The 22,311-nt window shown below is 37.0% G+C and overlaps 1 protein-coding gene across 2 annotated transcripts in view; it reads right to left on the bottom strand.

The window, feature by feature from the left end:
- Window positions 1-22,311, bottom strand: part of LOC127935685 (gamma-aminobutyric acid type B receptor subunit 1-like) — a 106,729-nt gene that overhangs the window by 49,647 nt on the left and 34,771 nt on the right. For both annotated transcript variants that reach the window (XM_052533781.1, XM_052533780.1), the window contains exons 3-6: window positions 20,002-20,066; window positions 19,531-19,669; window positions 15,966-16,151; window positions 15,838-15,855 (exon numbers count right to left, since the gene is read on the bottom strand). In XM_052533781.1, coding sequence (XP_052389741.1) covers window positions 15,838-15,855; window positions 15,966-16,151; window positions 19,531-19,669; window positions 20,002-20,066 — 408 coding nt within the window. The remainder of the gene's footprint in view (window positions 1-15,837; window positions 15,856-15,965; window positions 16,152-19,530; window positions 19,670-20,001; window positions 20,067-22,311) is intronic.

Below are 22,311 nucleotides of genomic sequence, written 5' to 3' on the forward strand. Positions count from 1 at the left end.
ATGAGAATTGCTGCAGCAATCTATCTGTTTTCTCCTGCTCCGTTTATTCCCACGGCTGATCTTGCAACTTCTCTTCTCAAAAACACGGATAGATCACATTGATACTCAAAGTTAGGAGTGACATGTGACATGATCAAGCAGACTTTGAAATGAATAACGAAATTCCAGGCAGAAACATGAGATATCGCTTTCTCTAGATGTCTTGGGGATATTCAGATTGTTCCACTGATATATTTTCACTCACATTCTAGCACAAAGCTGATTAGTGAATATAGAATCTACATATTTTAAAACAATGAGTCAATGTTTTGTTTGTTAGGGAAGCACTTTAGGCTCAACTGGAGATGGAATAGCAGCAGAGGTTTCAGGCCACCTTTCTGTTTCTCTCTCTCTCACAAACTGTTCCGATTTTCACATTCTCTCCAATATTAAAACCCACAGGCACTGGTTATATATCAGAGAACTGGTATTAGCTTAGCAGCTGCTGCAAGTGCCCTGGGGTTGTGCCACAGATGAAATACACCCCTGTATGTGTGGCGCATGCAGAGTGGCGATTAGCCTCCAGGGTGGCACTAGCCCTCAATTCTAGACTCGTTTACCCAAAAGCCTATCAATTCTAAAAGAAACTTCATGAAATTAGGTAAGAATATGCAACATACGATTGTAAACATGCACACCAACTTTTATGGTGATTGGCCAATAGGTGGCACTATAACAGTTATGAAGGTATATATTATATATTTCTATGGTAAATTATTTGACATTGCTAAAATGATGTTTTTCAGCTCTGGAAATTGGAAGAATTTTAGCACTTTTATTGAGATCTAAGGCAAAAGGTCTCATCCTGAATGGTCAAATAAAAAATAAAAAAATGCACAAAAGTCATCATAACACCTTGTCACTTGCTCCAGTGTTTTATGTCATTGGAATCCTTTTGATCACACAAAAACACATACTGTACCTCTGATTTAATTTCCATCATTAAAATAATTCCAGCATATTGAATTTTTTGCAAAACACTATTTTTATGAAATAGTCCTAGGTTTCTCACCTGATCACAAACAAACCAGTGCATCAGAAATCTCTACACATGGAATATAAATAATAAAAAAAATATTTTGATTCATTGCTGCAATGGTACAACGAAACCAGTTTATTTAATCCATGTCAACCAATAGGATACAATGCCCATCACAGCATCCATATATAAGTTCCTTCAGTATTATCAACAGCTTTGTGATGGCTCAATAGCTAATTACCCTCCTCCATCCCCAGCTCCTCCTTTCGTCCAGTCAGGATTCAGCCTACTGATTCCCCTTTGAATCAACTTAATTTCTAAAATGTTTACGGCAAATTATTGAACATTTATGATATCTGCAATGCATTTACGTTGGTTCTGCTATGTTTACCCTAGGGGCTTATTGCTGCTCTCCCTTCTCTTATCCATGTTAGGCAGCAAGGAAATCCAGGGATTTCTTGCCCAGAACAGAACTATACCAAATCCAAACTGTATGTCAATTATCAATCATTTTTGACAATAGTGGTTCTGAGAGAAATTACAAAAGGTTGTGGTAATTTTTCTTAATTTTGAACTATGATGTTTTAATGTCGGTACAGCAAAATCACTGACTCAGTTCTGGATTTTTGAATTATAATTAAGGTTTTGGTGAAATTGTTCACGGCGTTCCAAACAATTAGGTACATTATAAACCAGTGTAATATAATTCCTGAATGAATTAATCTTACCAGCCAGTTATTAATCAAAAACATGCAGCACGATCAGTGTATTCCTATGATTATAATGAACCAGTTCTTTTTAGTGAATCATAACAATGTTCCAGACCATTAAAACATTTGTTCGTCTTCAAAGACAAATTAAACACAATAGATTTCTGTTCACAAATATATTGTAAAATTTATCAATATGAAATGTGCACTTCAATTCAGGTTTTCTCTTCTAAGTCTTTTAAAATAAAACCAGTTTTAAATAGTGAAGTGAAGTGACATTCAGCCAAGTATGGTGACCTATACTCAGAATTCGTGCTCTGCATTTAATCCGTCCAAAGTGAACACACACACTGTGAACACACACCCGGGAGCAGTGGGCAGCTATTTATGCTGCGGTGCCCGGGGAACAGTTGGGGGTTCAGTGTCTTGCACAAGGGCACCTCAGTCATGGTATTGCCGGCCTGAGACTCAAACCCACAACCTTAGGGTTAGGAGTAAAACTTTAACCATTAGGCCACGACGTCCCCCAACGTTGGATTCAATAGAAATACATTAAAGGGGAAATCAGATTCCCATTTTCCACAAGTTGGTATGATTCTTTAGGCTCTCCATGAAATGTCTGCAACATATTTTGGTTAAAATTGTCAATGGTCATTTAAAACGATACCCTTTTTACTAAAAACAGCTCTGTTCACAGTGACCTATTTCGGTGCATGTCTCTTTAAATGATAATGCACTATTGTTCACCCCAAACCTCTCTTCAATATATATATATATATATATAATTTTTTTTTTGGTGCATTACCATGAAAAACAAATCCACTGCACCCTTTTATGCTCACTTTTACATCCAACCTCAAAACACCTGTATTGATTGCAAGACACTGTTGTCGCTACAGCTGCTTGAGCGTGGAGAAAATAGTGGACATTGTACAACTGGCTTAACTGAGATTCAACTGATACGATCTTGTCTGACGTGACCTGCCAGAACAGAACTACGCTTGATTTCTGTCAGGACCGCTGTTGTCAACGATGATTGACAATTAGTATACAGTTTGGATTAGGAGTATGGTTCTGTTCTGGGCAAGAACTCCCTGTGCATCCATACAGCCTAGCATGGATAAGAGCAGGGAAAGCAGCGATAACACCCCAAAACAAAACCATATGCTGATATCCCCCAACACAAACTGACAGCGGAAATCTCAATGCCTTAAGCAACAAGTATTTTGCGCCATTAAAGGGCACTGGAGAAAATCAATAGGAAAAAAAAGATGCCTTTGTTCTGCTTATTTGAAGGCACAAGTGTTCAAACATTTAAGCAGCTGTCCCACATACATTACTTACGGTAGAACCGTGATGACAAATACAGTGGCACCGGCAATATTTTGCAGCCTTAGTATCGTGATACTACCATAGTACCGGTAAACAGTGCAACTTTAGAAAGCACCATACTGGTATTCTATCTTTTTCAAAATCTGAGAGATAAATATTCCCTTTTACTGTCCTTCTATTGCTATGTCTTTCTGTGCATTTGCAAATAAGAGGACTGAGTAGAATGTCCCGGGCTGCTTAGAGTAGGATCACGACACAGCAGACTGGATATCACCAGAATTAGTATGGATATCTTCACATGCTTTTTGAGAAGAATGTCAAGGTTGAAAGCAACTGGGGGAATATGAGGCAAGACTGCCTCTCCAGAGAAATCTTGCCGCTGTCATGCAGAGCCCCGCAAAGCTGTAGCACGTGGAGGTCAGCAGCTCTACCCCACAATCCCTCTGCATACACAAAGAGCTGGCAGCAGGCTGCCAACGTCCCTGTGGGCCACGTTTCACTGTCTTTGCCAGTAATTCAGACACCTGATGCACCACATTGCTGCCTTAATGGGACCAAGTAAGTCACTTTCTTCAGATCTAAAGGCATGGATCATTTTAAGATACAGCCATATCCACACTGTCTACTGGTTAGTGGCCAGTCAAATGGGATTGGTGTTAAGATAACTGCACAATTCGACATCTAATCCTAGTTTAAATGGCGCTGCAGCCAGATATCCTGTGTTTGATGGGCTCACACTCACAGTTGGAGGAATGATCTAAATCTCTGTCATTGTGTTCCTGTTCTCTGAACCTTAAAAACACAGATGGGAATTGCAATGAATTAAATGTTTCTGGTTCCGCTTCTGGTTCCTAAATGGTTCCATTAATGACTCTTTAGTTTAGTTCTTTAAATGAATAATAATTTGGGGGGAGAAGTGATGTCTTCTTAAAGGCAAAGAATAAATGCAATCCAATAACTTGTCTGCTATATATTGAACAACAATACTAAACAAACAGATTCTCTAAACCAACTGACTTGATTAGATTGATTAGTTCGAGTGCCATTTGTTTGAGACTACACTGTTTGTGCTGAATGGTTTTGATTCACCAAAAATAACATAAGAGTCATTCATTCAGGAATCAGACTACACTGATTTTGGTGCATGTTTCTGATTTACTTGAAATAACTGGCTCATAAAAGTTATTGATTCATGAACTTAACTAAGTTGTATGTTTTTAATTCACTAAAAAGAACTGACTACAATTAGACAACACCGGTTGTTCTGTATGCTTATGAATCAATAAAAAGAGGTGGCTCACTTGTTCAGGAATCAGACTACATTGACTCTCATGAGCCAGTTCATTTTAGTGAGTGTAAAACCCAAAGCAAAGGGGGGACTTATTGGTGTCATTCATTCAATAGTTGGACAACATAGATTTTACTGTATGGGTTTGATTTAGGCTACTAAAAACAACCAGGTCATGAGAGTCATTTAAATAACAAAAACGACAACTTTATTCAGCATTGTCTTCTCTTCCAGGTCTGTTGTGAGCGCTTTCACTGCAGTTTAGTGATATCTGGTTCACGAACGAATCATTCGATGTAACCAGATCTTTTTGAACCAGTTCACCAAATCGAACTGAATCGTTTGAAATGGTTCGCATCTCCAATGCGTATTAATCCACAAATGACTTAAGCTGTTAACTTGTTAATGTGTCTGACACTCCCTCTGAGTTCAAACAAACCAATATCCCGGAGTAATTCATTTACTCAAACAGTACACTGACTGAACTGCTGTGAAGAGAGAACTGAAGATGAACACCGAGCCGAGCCAGAAAACGAACAAAAGATTGACTCGTTCAACAAATTCTAACCGACCCTCTGATGTCACATGGACTACTTTGATGATGTTTTCCTACCTTTCTGGAAATGGACAGTATACCGTACACACAGTTTCAATGGAGGGACTGAGAGCTCTCGGACTAAATCTAAAATATCTTAAACTGTGTTGTGAAGATGGACGGTAATGAGTTATTAATGACAGAATCTCCCTTTTTGGGTGAACTAACCCTTTAAGGAAGAACCTGGTTTGCATTTGTGCAATATTTCTCCTACTGGGCCAAGTTGGGGATTGTGCTCATAATGGGATACAGCTAACAAAACACACATGCATTACAGAATACATTTGTACAGGAGTTTTTGTTATTATCTGGCCCACAAAACACCTCAAATCAACTGTCAGTGTATATCTGGTCATTAAATTGTGGGGGAATGTCAGAATATACTGAGAGGTTGCCGGTGCACAAGCTGATAAATGAGCTCTGCTGTAACCAACCATCAAGACAGATTGTGTCGAAGAAAATGACATCCCATTGACATCATATTCATAAGAAAGACTTTCATTTTTACGAAGAAAGACATCCTCTGCAATTACAATCGATTCTTTGACCTTCACAGAGAAGCGGATATATGTGAAGTGACAGGTGGTTGCTGGCTAATGATCATGGTCGCGTAAGTCGCCATGCCATGCCACGGCTGCAAGGTCACAGCGGGACACTGTGATTGGCTGTTCTGGTTGCCAGGTCACAGCTGGGCAGCTTGATTGGTTCTTGAGTTTGCCAGGTCACCAAACACATGAAAGCAGGCAGGCGGTTGTAAGGCGCCAGTGATATGCATTACATTGTGAAGTGCACAAGTGAAGAACAAAAGTATCTGTTGTTAATTTTCACAAGGCATAATTAAATTATAATAAAGGTTGACTCAATATGCAGAGGAGAATCAAAACCAGACATCTGACTTTGAGTAAATAAATACCCAATCCCCTACAGATGGTTTGTGCTGCGATCTCAACATCCAGCAATAGCCTTCCCTCTCATCCCCCTAGTGATCCTTTTATTTGCCCACCACGGAGTGCGTTCTCCAAACAGATTTGTTAGATTTGACACCAAATGTAATTTGCTGCTAAATGCCAGGGTTCAGGATCGCATCATCGCCTGTTCCCCAGGCCTCCCAGAAGTAAATGAATTGTAGAATATCAGGAGACAGATCACTCAGCCGTCATGATGACTGAGGAGCCAAGGAACGTTCAAACATGGACGGAAATGCACTGCTCGCCACGTTCTTCCACGACATAGAATTTTTAATCCATGTCTGTTTGTGACGCTTTGATAACAAAGCAATGTCAGAATCTCTCCATGCCGGGATTGTATCACAGTGAGCGAGCCTCAACCGCATCTACTGGCTGCTCTGTTGAATTGGAGTGTGAAATATGACCAGGCACTGCTTAATAACACACCTGTTGTTTTGAATGTCTGTCCCTCTAAATCCTCCACTAGCCCACTGATGGTTAACACTCCTGGCTAAAATGCGCCAAAAAGCGGTGTGCTCTAAAGCATGTGGTTCTCGTAAATGACTGTTAAACTCAGTCTGTTAATTTCATTCAAACACATGCAGGTCCCATATCAGAGTGTAAGTTCCATTGTTTGCATCTGGTACTCTCTACACAGTGGACAGCAGGTAACAGCAATTTTCGACAACGTCTTTTAAGTCTTGCTGAGAAAATATTCCAGTGCTCCACTCTTCGCCATCACCTTTGATGCACTGCATGCTGTGGTTGCATTCTTTTTCTACACTTACTCTGTAATGAGAAGAATGACCACAAAACTCCTTGACATGAATGCGTGCTAGATTAAACTATGTGGTTTACAGAATTTGGTTGATCTCCAAACTGTCTCCTGTAACTGCCTGCTCCACCTCCTCTTTCTGGTTTGGATTACACTACAAGGCCTAATGCACAATGTCTGTTTATATTCCATTTTGATTATTAACTAATAAGTAATACCACGTAAAATTGACGAAAACCCCTCTAAAATGAACTATAAATAATTATAATTCACTAATCTCTGTAAATGCCAAAATGACCTTTATGAATAGAGCTAAGAATTAAAATAAGAATTCAAACACGGTTACGTGTAAGTCAGTGCAACCAGATGTAAGATGTACCCAAGCATTCAAACTATTTTTTTTTTAAGAATTACTAAATTCAATACATTTATAATGTTACAAAATATTTCTTTTTCAGATAAATGTAGTTTATATCAAAATATTAATCAGCACAACTGTTTTCTACATTGATAATAATAGGAAATGATTCTTGAGCAAATCTGCATATTGTAATCATTTCTGAAGGATAATGTGACACTGAAAGTTGAAGTAATGATGCTTAAGGATATATAAAGAAAAATTTAAAAAAATAAATTAAAAACACCGGTGCCTTTGGATTGTAATAATATAAAAAATATGTTATAACTTTTAACTGTTTTTGATTAAATAAATGCAGCTTTGGTGAGCATAAGAGACTTCTTTGACAAATATAACCAACCAACCAACCCCAAACTTTTAAATGGTAGTATATAAGATTTAAAACCACATTTGGAGTGGCCCGATCAGATTCCAAAAATGCTGATCTCACAAGTGTGTTTGTCATTGCTGCAATCTTCAAAGTTTCACCTCCGCTGCCATCATTTATGCCTATACTTTCACCCTACCTTCCCCTTTATCTTCTCCTCCCGCTTCTCATTTGGCTGGATGTAGTAGCGATAATGTGATCTGCCATGCTTCAGTAAAACACCCTCTAATCTCCCTGCCTCATAAGTAGAGTTGGACCCTCTCTGCTATTCCTGGCTCCACCATCCCTCATGTTTATGGTCCATCTCTTATGATGCGTTTGTCATTGGAGAGCTCGTTTCATTGTTCGAGAACCCTTGTGTTTTTGCACCCTCCATGAATAGGCAGAAAGGGAATAAGCGGGATTGATGGCGAGGTATTTTCAGGGTCTCCAAAGGGAAAGCGAGAACCTGAGGGAGGGAAGACATTGATAAACCATGTAACAAGTTAGATTTGATTACATCAGCATCTTCTCCTCCAAGCGACTGCGGTGATGCGTGAAGCGTGCGGCGTGTTATTAAGAGGCTTGTAAAGAAACTCCTCTCATTGGTTCTAATACACACATGCAGCAGGGATAATTGGGAAAGGAAATTCACATAAATGACATTGTAAACCTACTTACGCCACATTCGAAGCATTATTTCTCTTCCAGCCGTGCGATCGGCAAAGTACAGCTCATTATTTTCAAATAGCCTTCAGTGGCAGAGAATACTTGTATTCAAATCAATGGTCACATTATTAAACATACACAAGAGCTTGACAGGGTAATAGAGAAAGTGTGAGTGGGATACGTAGAGAAGGAAGGAGGAAGGAGGGGGGAGAGCCGGCAGCTGAGCTGGTCTCGAGGATTAGGATGCTATGTGGATCATTTCTCTCAAATGCAGGCTACAGGTGAGCCACTTAACCTATGCGATACCGAAGATCAGCTGACATGATGGAGGTCAACAGAGACACTGATAAATCACAAAACAGATGATGCCGGCTTCACCCCACTTTCAGGCCACTGCTGCCTTTCCATCACGCAATCTGGGATCGTCATTGTCGTTCATGCCAATATGTGGAGGTGAGTGGATCTGATTTCAGGATATCTGTGCTACATTTAACCCTGAGTATTTCTGAACCTTGGGTTAGAGCCACTTTTAACCCTGGGTTAACCAACAATTCACACTAATTTGGTGGTTATAATTGCTTTTTTCTTTTTTTTCTTACAAATTCAGCATAACAATTTGAGTGAAAAGGTACTGAAAAAAAGTATACATTAATCAAAGAAAAAAAGAAAATCTTAGTGCAGAATCTTAAATATCTTTTTTCTATTGTTTAATTTTTATTTATTTATTTATTTTAAATTAGTCAAAATCCTAAACAGTTTTTTTATTAAGTGGTTTAAATTAAATTCTAAATTCCTGATTGTCAATGTGGATGTTTAAATATTAGGGGCCAGTATGTTTTTTTGTTTGTTTTAAAACATCTTTAATATATATATATATATATATATATATATATATATATATATATATATATATATATATATATATATATATATATATATATATATATATATATATATATATATTTTATGCTTACCAAGATTGCATTAAGATATCTGTTTTCTTGGTAATATATTTTAAAAATCTATTTTATTCCAGTGATGCAAAGTTGAATTTCAGCAACATTACTTCAGTCTTCAGTGACTCATGATCCTGCAGAAATCATTCTAATATGCTGATTTGCTGATTAAAAAACATTAATTGTGTTTCTTAATATTTTTGGGGGAACCATACATTTTTTTTTCTGTACTCTTTCATGACAGCATTTATTTTATAAGTATTCTATACTATTTTATACTGTACTGTCACTTTCAATCAATTGAATGTGTGTGTGTGTGTGTGTGTGTGTGTGTATGTATGTATATATATATATATATATATATATATATATATATATATATATATATATATATATATATAATATGCAAATCAGGATGTATATGGAATATTAATATATTAATATATTAATACTGATATATTAATCTGAATGAAGTATTTTAGAAGAAAAAAAAAATACCATTTCAGCTTTAATTACCAACTCAGGGCTTGAACAGCGTGCAACATGGAACATGATAACCCAGGGTTAAAAATCCAATATGGTATATGAGATACTGAGTGTGCTGTCAGGGGAAGCAGCTGTGATGAGTGTGGCATCGTGTCGATCGTCACCGGTTGTACAGATGTGTCATTTTCTGGAAGTCAGTGTGGCAGGTGTCTTAACGTATGTGGCAAGTCAGTAGCTGTGGTTGTGTTGTATTTTGGTGATGTGTGCAGTGGCAGGTGCAGGGACTGGGTAACACGGACAAGAAAATAGCAAACAGGAGGTTTTCTGACACACTGCTGTAGGTGTAAGCCATTTCTGCAAAACCAGGTTCGAACATTCTTTGATTGCTTCTCAATAATATATCAACACTTTTAAATAAAATGCGACTTAGAAAATGAGGAGAGCTCAATCTAACCCTTGTTTATTCTCTACGGTCTCATTCTCCTGCCCGACTGCACACGGATTTCATAGACTTCTGTTGAGAATGAGATTAAATCCATGGATACAGAAACCTGTTCCAGGTTTGAGTGGGCAGTGCACTGCGAATGTCATGTAAATGCCATTGGGGAAATCAATCCAAAGGGAGACCTTTTTTCTTGGCTACCCGTGAAATTATCACACACAGAGAGAAACGCAGCACTAAACGGACATTCAACAAACACATACACACGATGAATTAAAACATACTCTGACAAGCACGGTGCTTTCATTCACACTGAAATGCTTTCATGTGATGACCTTTTACATGCTGTGAGCTCCGTCGATAGGTGGAGAAAGAGAAAGAGAGAGAGACAGAGCAGGATCACACCGGCTCTGTGTGAATCCTCTCTTAATTAAAATCCTCTAATGCGGCATCCTGAACGTTGAGAGTGGACCAATCACAGAGCTTCATTTTCAACATCAATATTGAACGGCAGCATCTCCTAAAGTCCTGTCTCCGGAGGGCAGCAGTGTGCTTGTCTAATGACTAAAAGCCATAACAAACACCAAACCTTCATTACACTCATTCTTAGCCACCTATTTCATCAATCAATACATCACATTATCCTGTCTCACCCACTAAAGACTGTTCCTTTTTCATGACCAGACAGTGCATTCAATTCCAGAGCTTTCAATACTTCCTCTGGTCTGATGCTGTACATTGTCATTGTTTAGATCTGAGCGGCTTGTTAGTCTTGCTTGTTAAGGCAAGCATCTCTATAATTATTACTCATACTTAGGGTTAGTGATGTAAACAAGCCCCTATCCTAAGTATTAAACATATACATCAAATTTAGCGACTAGTTGGGGAGTGTCTATAACTTTTCTAAAGAAGAAGACTTAGATTTTTATATCTTTATACATTTTGGTGTTGCTAGGGTGTTCTTGTTGGTTGGAAGGTTGTTCTGATATTCTGGTTGTTATGTGTTTTTAGGATGCTTTAGATGGTACTAGGCTGCTCTGGAGTTGTGTCAGGTTCTAGCCAGTTGCTAGGCATATCTACAGTGTTTTGCCTTGTTGCTAACAGAGCAATTCTCATCAGCATCATTGGCAATTTTGTGTCATGTGACTTTTTAGATGGATTGGCTCATTGTTTGCGACTGAGTGATTTCCATCTGTGGCCGAAGTAGCCTTAAGTAATGACACACAATATGGATTAGCCAGTACAAATGTAATCTGTAACACTTAAAGGTTCGTATGGATCAGTATAGCCACTGCTGTGCTGGCAATCATGACAGGTGGTAGCAGAAAGCATGTGATCACCTGGGAGTGTGTTTCCAGCCAGGTAAAAACTGTGAGAAAACGCCATTTACTGAGTAGATGTAGTGCATAAATCATCTACTCTTCCCATCCCTCCTCCTAAATTGCTTTTTCTCTTCCATCCTATCTCTCTTTTCCAACAACCCCCTAGTTTTGTGCCCCCTCTCCTTCTTTTTTCCCTTTACCCTCCTTTCACTCCCTCTCTCTCTTTCTCCATCTCATTTCCCCTCCTTCATTTTCATCCTCCTCTCTTCTCTCATTTCCTGGCGGCCGGCCCTCCATCACCCTCTCTCTCAGTGTGCAGACATCACTGCCATATTGGGACAGTGACACCTCCATTAATCAATTTAGCAAACACCACGGGCTGATCTGCACACAGTGTCACGCACACGTGCACATGCCAAAACATCCCGGACGAGTATCTACAATTCATACACCTCGATCCAGCACGGTGGAAGTCAAGGTCGTGCAGTCCCGTGGCGAATCTACAGTATATGTGAACTCAAGCAGTCACGTGTTGCATTATGCATCTCTGGTTGATACAATCCTACTTCCTATTGTGTTAATAAATACATTTTTCATATATACAATATGCATATACATAGCATACATGGGCTCTCATCAGTGAGCACTGTATGACAGTCTCATTTACAGGATGCATAGCTCTCTGTGCACTCAATACTGCCATCTTCTGACATTAATTTTTGTATTGTACTAGCAAAATTACCTTGTCTAATGCTGCCCCCTTCAGGTTGGTAAAGAAACTCACTGACTGCGGAATGAAAGGCTGCCCCCTTTTGACAGGAGAGAAGATTTTCATCTTACTCTTTCTTTTGATCAGGGAAATTCACAGTTCTTTACACTAAACAATGCCACTGCCAGGTAGGGATGAACACCATAAAAATTCCTTGGAAAAATAAATGGTAAAAAAAACCAATGGTGCTCGTTTACGATTCAAAATGAGAAGAATTTCTAGCACAAAATAAAATAAAATAAATAATAAAAAGTAAAAAATTATTTGTACAATGCTTACTTTCTATGCAAAGGAACTGAATAGAAATTAATTTAATATAATTTTCAACAATTAACTGAATGTTAATTGCATTTAAATGAAAATATTTTATAATTTTCCAAATGTATATGAAATGCAATTAGCTGAATTTTACAGTGTGTGACTTAATTACACTCTCAGGAAAAAAGTACAGTGACACCTGTGACACATTTGTGGTAAACTAAAATGTACATTGATTTAATTTATATTAAAACTTTAATGACATCTATTTAAATATAGAGTATTTGTAATTAATGTATTGATTAAATTGCAATTAAGTGCAATTAAAATATATTAATGTTAAATGTAACATTGAATAACTCACTACATTTGAAATTATACTTTACATGTGCCTTAGTATGCTAGTCAGCACATCAAAATAAAGGTATTTCTTTAAAGCACAACAAAATGATTATTAAAACAATGTACTTTACATAATAATAATGTACATTATTATTTTGTAACATTATAATTTACACTCAGTTGCACAGTCAGTGCAATTAAAGGTACAATTTGTAAGATATTTGCAGTAAAATATCCCAAAACAACTAGGCTACTGTTATATATTTTGCCCAGCTGATTACTAACAATATCTCTAATGTTTCCAACTACTTGTAAATCATGAGAAAATTCCCATTCTAAACAGAGACATGGGCAGTGCAGTCGCCTGTCAATGACGTTAGTTACCCTTTGTTACCGCCTTTACTGACACTGGCATTAGATGGAGAGAGCTTCGCGACAAACTTCAACAAGAAAGAGATGCCGATCTCACTTGTGTTTTACTAGACAGGTGAGTTGTTTTGATTCGTATCTTTACAGAAAACGTATGCTATTATAACGATAAACAAGATTAGTATTGTGGCACATACACGCCAAACGCGGGGCATCAAGTCTCTAGACCCGCACGAGGACTCGTCTGATCCATCGTCTGATCGTGTCTTTGCATTGACAAATTCCATCATTCCACACTCCTTCTTCTTCTTCTTTAAATTTATTGGCTGGTGGCATACCAATTTGGTGCATTACTTCCACCAACTGTTTGGGGTGTGGAGCTTCAATACGGATTTAGATGCTATATATAAACACACACACACACACACACACACACACACACAAATTGTTTTTGGTTGTTCTTAAATTATATCAAATAAACCTTTTCTTTTAAGTATCTCATGAGAACTGGCCATGCTGATGGTTTTGATGCATGAAAAGAAAATAAACCCTCTATTGACAAATGTGTATATCCTAATTCTTTGACTTTTTCTAACAGTATGGTTCTCTCTGTGCTGTATGCTTCATGTTCTACAGTCTCTCTTTTGTCCAAATTTATGAATAGTCCGGTTACGTGTGTCCCTAAACGACTGATATTATGATTGAGACCTGTATGTCCAATTCTTAATCTTGTGATCACAGTTTCTCCACGCTCCTTCTTAGCATCATTAAACCGTGTGATTGTTATTGTTTTGGTAGTGCGCCCTCTAGTGGCAGGTCCTACAACCTGTACCTTTAAGCACACCTCTTTTTCACAAGGGTTCTTAGTTGCTAAAAATCAGTGGTGTATCTTTTGTCTTAAAAATTGGAGGGGACTAGGTTGTGGGGAGGATGGTGGGGTGTGAAGTATAGATCTATCAGATACATTGTGCCTGGAAATATGTACATATAAATGTATTTGTACAGCTCATCAGGCTTTAGTGTCAGTTCTCACTCCATTTGTGTGCATTTTATGTTAGTTGTTTGTGACTGGACACATTATGTACAGTAGCCTCACAATGCCAACAGTGCATGTCCTGCAATGGTTCAGTAGGTGTGGAACAGTTTCCGGCAGTGTGTGTGTGTGTTGCTAACCCATCTTCTGACTCAAGTTCACATCAGCGATCATTATTCTGATAAAAACATTTTCTTTGAGCTCAGACTCTCTGATTTCTGTAATAGAACACAATATAAATCAGAATTTTCACAGCCAAGCAATCTTTGCTGTCATTAACACACACAGTATGTCTATTCTAAAAGCAGTGCATCCATATTTCTATTCATGCTTCTTAAATTTATAAAATTGTTAACTTCTGGATAATTATTTCATGTAATTTGTGTGCTTAAAGGGATAATAATAATAATAATTCCTTACATATATATATAGTGCTTTTCTAGGCACTCAAAGTGCTTTATATAGTCAGGGGATATCTCATACTGTACACCACCAGTTTGTAGCATCCACCTGGATGATGCGATGGCAGCCATAGTGCGCCAGAACGCCCACCACACACCAGCTTACTGGTGGAGAGGAGACAGAGTGATGAAGCCAATCAGCAGATATGGGGATTGTTAGGAGGCCATGATGGTCAGAGGCCAATGGGCGAATTTAGCCAGGATGCCGAGGTCTTTTCGAAAGACATCCTGGGATTTTTAATGACCACAGTGAGTCAGGACCTCGGTTTAACGTCTCATCCGAAGGACGTGCTCGTTGACAGTATATTGTCCCCATCACTACACTGGGGCGCTAGGACCCACACAGACCACAGGGTGAGCACCCCCTGCTGGCCTCACTAGCACCACTTCCAGCAGCAACCTAGTTTTCTCAGGAGGTCTCCCATCCAGGTACTGACCAGGCTCAGCCCTGCTTAGCTTCAGTGGGAAACCGGTCTTGGGCTCCGGGGTGATATGGCTGCCAGCATAGTTCACCCAAGAATGAAAAGTCTTGTTTTTTATTAGTTTTATTGTATGTTTTAGCCGTGATTCCCATTCACTTACGTTATAAGACTGATAGACTGCTACAATGAGCAAAAAATTTCTGTTTGTGTTATACTGATGAAACAAAGTCACCTACATCTTGGATCCCCTGGGGGTAAACAGACACACATCAAATTTTCATTTTTGGGTGAACTATCCCTTTAACTCATTCAATCATTCATTCATTAGGGTAGTATATTTAATCTTAATGTGTAAATACAAAGCTTCTTTGTTTTTGTTTTTTTTTACGTCATCTCGATTCCACAATATAAGAGTGTGTATGGTCCGGAGTGAGTGGGTTTTCACATAATATCGTCAGATATTGTTTATAAATCTTGATATGTGTGTGAGCAGGTTTACAGATCGGGCCTGTCTTACTGTCAGAAATGTAATATGTGTAACATCAACGAAATACATTATGAAGTACAATGGATTGGAGATGCTTTAGCTATGTGTTATTCTGTAAGCCTTCAGAGTGCCTATTTTTTCAATGGTTTTCAAAAGGTGGAAGTGGCAGAATCAACTTGTTTAAAAAGCTGTGGGGACATGTCCCACCTGTCGACAAAAATCTTCACCTCTAGGGAATTAGATGTGAAATGGAAATCTTAGCCAAGTCGTGGGATTCTTCTATTTGGAGACTCATTAGTCCTTTTATAAAGATTTAGTTTATTGCAAAGTAACAATGGCTCCTCAGTAATTACAATACTGGTCTCATACATAAGAACACAAAACAGTCTTACCTGTATAATGTCTGTCATCTACAGTAGAAGCATAACACATGAGAGAAAGAGGATAACAGAGTTATAAGTAATGAATAAAATATAAAACTGCTCTGAGTTTGAAAGTACACAAACACACAGGCACTCACAGTGGCAGACAGGTTTGGGTGAGTCCCACTTGCCCAGCTTAGTGCACTGAGTGCTGTTTCTGCCCACCAGGATGAAACCCTCCAGACAGCTGTAGTGCAGTATGGTGCCCTCCACCGCTGGGCCTGGAGGGTGAACCGTCACACGGCCGTTCTCCAGAGACGTCCACACCCGCGCACACGGCAGCACTGAAGAGCACACGCACCACAGTGAAGGGTCAGTTACACAAATACATGCCTTTCACAAACTGATCATTCAACACCTCATTGATGCTTCAAAATCGCTGTGTTGACGTGATGCTCAAAGGTGTTTTACTGTATATTCGTTTAGGATCTATGTTTCATGTGGGCAGACTGGAAACTTGCTTGTTCTTCTGTATCTTCAGGATACACTAATGTTTAAAAGTCAAGGGTCCTCCATCTGCAAATAAGTGCAACATACATCAGTGCACACTTCATGGGATACTATATCCCACAATGCTTGACCTTCCTATTATGTTGAATTCATCAGATCAGCTGCAATTTTGCACACTACCCTCTTGGCGGATTTAAGATGATTATTTTTTATATCTGAAATAGATGCTGAATTAATGAGGTCATGTGACAGCACACTTTGGTCTGAAACGCTTATCACTGTGTTCTGCGTTCCTCACAATAGCAGCCACTGAACAGTGTATACTGCACACTATGCACTAATCCAGAAGTTTTATATGCCACAGACACCCAATTATGATCATTTTCATGCGAGAGACCCCCATCCTAAAATGTAAAAACCAGCTATATATCTATATAGACTGTGAAAATTAAAGTGTACATTATTTAGAAAATATTACATTTCTTTTGTGTATATATTTTCTAATGACTATAGTATTAGTTTTTTTAGATGCATTGTATATTTATTTATTTTTTTGATTTTTTTTTATATTTACCAAATTATTTAGTTACTGATTTAATAATATATATTATAATTTTTTTATTTTTAGACTGTTTTTCTCTGAACTTTTCACCAGAGTCCGTTTGACAACGTCTATACTAAGTATTATGCTAATATTCAATTTCAAACATCACCATAATCATTCGTCACTTCATTCTGAGGTACTGTTAATATATGGTCATTTTGTTCAGCTTAATTCAAGAACAGATGTCAAAGAGAAGTTATGAATTAGACAGATACGGCAGGTAAACACACACTTTGTGACTTGCTACAAAATAAAAATAATAATAATAATAATAATATTTTCTGATATTTTAAGACATGTCTGTCTGGTTTCCTGATAAACAGGTTTCCGACTGTTCACACCAAAACAGTGAAAAATCACCTACTTCATTTACTTTTTACATCATTTATCACCCAACATGCACAATGGTAGGCTTTGGTGACATCTTCGCATGATCTAATGCACATTCTGGTTTTAAATGCTCTGCTCTTCAACATCTCTTCAAAATTAAAGCACAGTCGCATTCAGATTTTTTTATGAATTCAACAAAAAAATGTATACATTACACTAATTTCTACTGGATGAGCTGTATTAGTATTAAAAGCTCCTGTAAAATTGTCTGAGCTGCAAGCTAACTAAATGTAGAAAACTAGGCCATGTGCTGAGTATGGGTGAATGTAGATGCAGACTAATATATAGCATAAATAAAATTGCATAAATAAAAATTAAAGCTAAAAAGAAATATAATAAAATGTAATAAAACTGACAAACACATAGCAAAACTACTTAAATTTAAACTAAACTAAAATGAAAATGAAAACTGTAAATGTAAAAATAAAAACGTATTCAATATATTCATAAATAGCGTAAGGGTATATATATGGTATATAAAACTAATATTAATATAATAAACTGTACAATTTAATTAAATAAAATTGCTTAAAAATATATATATATATAAATTTTTAAATAAATAAAATGATAAACACATAGCAAAACTACTAAAACTTAAACTAAACAAAAATGAAAACTGTGAATATAAAAATAAAAGCTTATTCAATATATTAATAAATAGCATAATGGTATATATAACTAATAGTAATATAATAAACTGTAAAATTGAAGTAGTTGGGCTTACTTATAAAAAGCATGCAAACCGATTGCCTTGAAAAAAGGAAGTGAAATAGTAATAGTATGTTGTACTGACAAATGCTTAGTATAGTTTACTTACACCAGAGTTCTATTAACTGAAAAAGAACTGTAGGGGGTTCTTGATCCTTTAATTTAGGTTTACTCATGACTCATGATAGCTACTCACTGACTTCCAAAATGCATTGCGGCAGAATAAATTTAGCAGTTTCTTCGTTTTACAGATGTTGTTTTTATTTGCCAATTTTATTTGCTGTCTCTGTCATTAGTAGCACAACAAAAAGAGAAAATTAAATGGTTATTGTTGCAATTAATGAAAGTCAATTAAATTTAATTGTACCATTGTTGCGATTCACGTGCTGAATGTTTAAGTATGTGTGTGACTTTAGCATATTACCACACACTATTTAAGGATTATGTAAACCCAATTAAAAGCATATCGGTATTTATGAAAAATGTAATTTGAAAAAGTAAATTTTTTAAACACATACAAAAAAATACACCAGTGTTTTAATTAGACGATAGTTCACATTCTAAACCTATTTATTACTATTCCTCCTTTGAAATCAAATAATTCTGATTTCATGACGCATTGCTGCATTAATAGAAAGAAAGTCATAGTAACATAAACAAAGTTCCAAGTGCCCAACCAAAGGAAACACTTATCACTATAGTGGTGAGTTTATAATAAATAAATAAAAAACGTTTTAGGAAAATCAACATCAACTTATGAAATTAGCTTATGTGATGTTTTCTCAAATATTTCAGTTGCATTCAAAACGCAACATTCAAAATGACTTTTGGAATCGAGTGAATGCAACTAGTGAAAGATAACTGCAGACATGGTGGAAACGGGTGAAAAGTCTAATAAGACTCTTTTTCTTTTCTTTAACAACATATTAGTCGTCTGCTTCCTCTTACTGGTTTATTAATGTCACTCAAAACAGTAAGAATGTTTTTTTTTATTTGACTTGAAAATAGCAGTAACGTAATAAAACCTAGTAGGTATAACAATGAAAAAAATATAACTAATTAAATCTAATTAAGGTAAACTATTGGATTTAACAGTGTATAATATAAATTTATATTTATAACTAACTGGATCTTATACATGACAATGGATCTATGGAATCACACACTTCTTTAATACACATTTCACATTTCCATGTCAAAAAATATACTTTACACAATATACTTTAGATCTCATTTGCAGGTCATCACAACTTTCCTCTTTTTTTAGTGATCTTATAAGATATGAACCCCACAGATGAATGTTTATGGCATCACATCACTGACCTAAAGCAATGCTTTAATTATTTTTATTTGTTAAGATGGATGAACTTGACACCAGGCTGTCATATAAAGTTACTGCACAGAAAGCTAAAAAAAGTAATGTGCAAACAATTCGCTTTCACTCAAGTCTGTTTTATCTAGACACATTTTAGACCTCTGCAGATAACAAAAGGAAGCGCTGAACATACAGCATTTGCTGCGCTGGTTCAGGTCAGTCCATGTGCCGTCAGGGAGACACTTCCTGACCTTTGGTCCCACAATCACTCTGTTCCCTCTGCAGATATACTCGATTTCATAATCCACCGGCAACACCTGAACACTGCGGATCTGCAAAATATTAAACAGCACAACAGTTTTTTAGCATTGATAATAATAATAAATCAGCAGTAAATCAGCATATTAGAAACAATTCTGAAGGATCATGTGATACTGAAGACAATGATGCAATTTCACATTTAAAATATATTAAAATAGAAAACAGTTATTTTAAATTGTAGAAATATAAATTAATCAAATAAATGCAGCCTTGGTGAACATAAGAGACTTTTGAAAAACATACAGTAAACAGTAGTTTACACTTGTCACATCTATCCCCCTAGACACACACAGAAACACATATTTAATATAATAAATGACTAATAAATTCAATCTTTTCACACCTGTTCCTGTGTCAGACCCCTGTATCTGATCCCTCCGTCTCTTGGCGGGCGAATGATAGCACAACCTGATGAAAAAGATGTGAAAATAATCAAAAGATATTCATGCTTCCTGAAGGATGTCTTCGGGACTCAAAAATTGCTACCACCATTTATCACAAACTGCAAAACTCATTCTGTCCATTAGATGGAGGACTCTCCTTTCTGAACATGTGAGCAGAAGCAATAGAGACAGCCATGACAGAAGCTCCAGTGAAGCCCGAGTCCTTTATTCATACAATATGCTATTCCTGCCACTATGATTAAATAGGATCTCTCTCTCTCTCTCTCTCTCTCTCTCTCTCTCTCTCTCTCTCTCTATATATATATATATATATATATATATATATATATATACATACATACATATAATCCTCCATTTCTTTATTATACATTTCAAATTAAACTACCTTCACAGTGGCTTCACTAGCGGAGCATATTGTAATCACAAACTACAAATGTAGCCATATATAGTACTAGTAAACCCCAGAGCACAAATTTTTCAGTATGCTGTGGATTTGCTGTCAGAATGAAAGAGCGGCCTTGCTGTAGCCTGTTATTACAGCCTGGTTCACCTACAGTGTCAGCAGCTATAATTACAGTCATCGCCAAACCCAGCGCCCAGGGGCAAGACAGACCAGCACGACTGCGTGTGCTTGTGTGTTCACACGTGCATGTGTGTTTGTTAGTGTCATCTTGTGTGTGTGAGGGTATTTTTAGGGACAAAAACATGAGCAGCATTATCAAAACCAAATGCTGCCATTGGCTCTCTGTTCGCAGCTTTGAAGGGACTCTAGAGTCGTTTGAAATGCTGTCTTTACAAATAATTTAAATAAGATTAAGTTTAAACTGAATTACTAACAGGAAGTGAAAACAAAAAAACAAAAACTACTAACTGAAATAGAAATGATTTAAATCTAAATAATACATCTAGTAATATAAAAAAATTACTACAGCACATACTATAAAAAAATTACTCAAATTAAAATGAAAGCTGAATTAAAAAATAAGCTAATTCAAAACATTAATAATAATTAACAATTAATAATAATATATTTTATATATATATATATATATATATATATATATATATATATATATATATATATATATATATATATATATATATATATATATATATATATATATATATATATATATAAATTACTATTATTTTATACATTAGGTTTTACAGGGTTAAAGTGCGAATGCAACATCTTACATTTGTATTAAATAACAACACTTCCGGCTTCTGAACTGGTTGCAGTTCCACTCTGATTCCATATGAGGGCGCTCATAGGACGAGTGCAGAATGAATGGAGGTCAAAGGCGGTATACCACTCAAAATCCACTTTTCTCAGGATATAATTTTTTGTCTAGTAATTTGAATGTTGTGTTCGAAAGTTATAAATATATTATAATATAAATTACACATTGCTGGGTGTTAGAAGTTTTAGAGTTTTGGAAATTTTTTATTTTTACAAAGTCGTTTAAAATGTCAATGACATCATACACATCATACGACCAGAGATACTGCTTTACGGCAATCCTTCAGTCACTTTGGTGCTTTCAGAGAATGTCTATGGTGCTTTCCAGAGCAAAATTTATTATTTAATGGCTGGTGCTTTTGTGCTCTGCACTTTCTTTTCTCTCAAGGCATTGACAATACAGCTGATACAGATAAATACACCTGCTAGAAGAGTTTTTGTTTTGTTGTTTTGAAAGACCATGCCGAAAATACACACACAATGGTTGCTGGATGTTTTTTGCGACGTAGCTGGCTATCAGTTCCCTTTCATAGGTCACTTCAATGCTGCTGTGACGTCACCACTATGGGAACACCTTCGGCCAAATAGCGCTTGGCACCGCCCTACGCATGCGTACGCATCGTATACCTGGGTGCCGTGCGCCATTTTGCTCAGATTTCATTCCTTCAGGGAAGCGAATCATCTGTGCCCTAGGATTCATCTCGCGTTCTCCAGCGGTTTCTACGAGCAGTGTTTAACTCCTCTTCGCGGACGCGATGAGTCAACGAAAGGTAAGAGCCGTATAATGGGTTTATCACAAGGAGGCACTCATGAGAGGTTCGTTAGCAGCCTCTCTACATGTTCTCTCCGTGATAGCCTACGGTTACGGTAAAAAAAAAAAAAAAAAAGTATCCGCGCTCTGGAGTGTATTTCTTAAGTCGCCTCGCGTCTAACCCCCACCGCTTGCTTCTGCGGTCGCCGAGGCCCCGCACGAGGTGTTGGTTAGGGGCGATATGTGCGGCTTGAC

The sequence above is a fragment of the Carassius gibelio genome, chromosome A19 (assembly GCF_023724105.1).
Source record: "Carassius gibelio isolate Cgi1373 ecotype wild population from Czech Republic chromosome A19, carGib1.2-hapl.c, whole genome shotgun sequence".
NCBI classification, from domain to species: Eukaryota; Metazoa; Chordata; class Actinopteri; order Cypriniformes; family Cyprinidae; genus Carassius; species Carassius gibelio.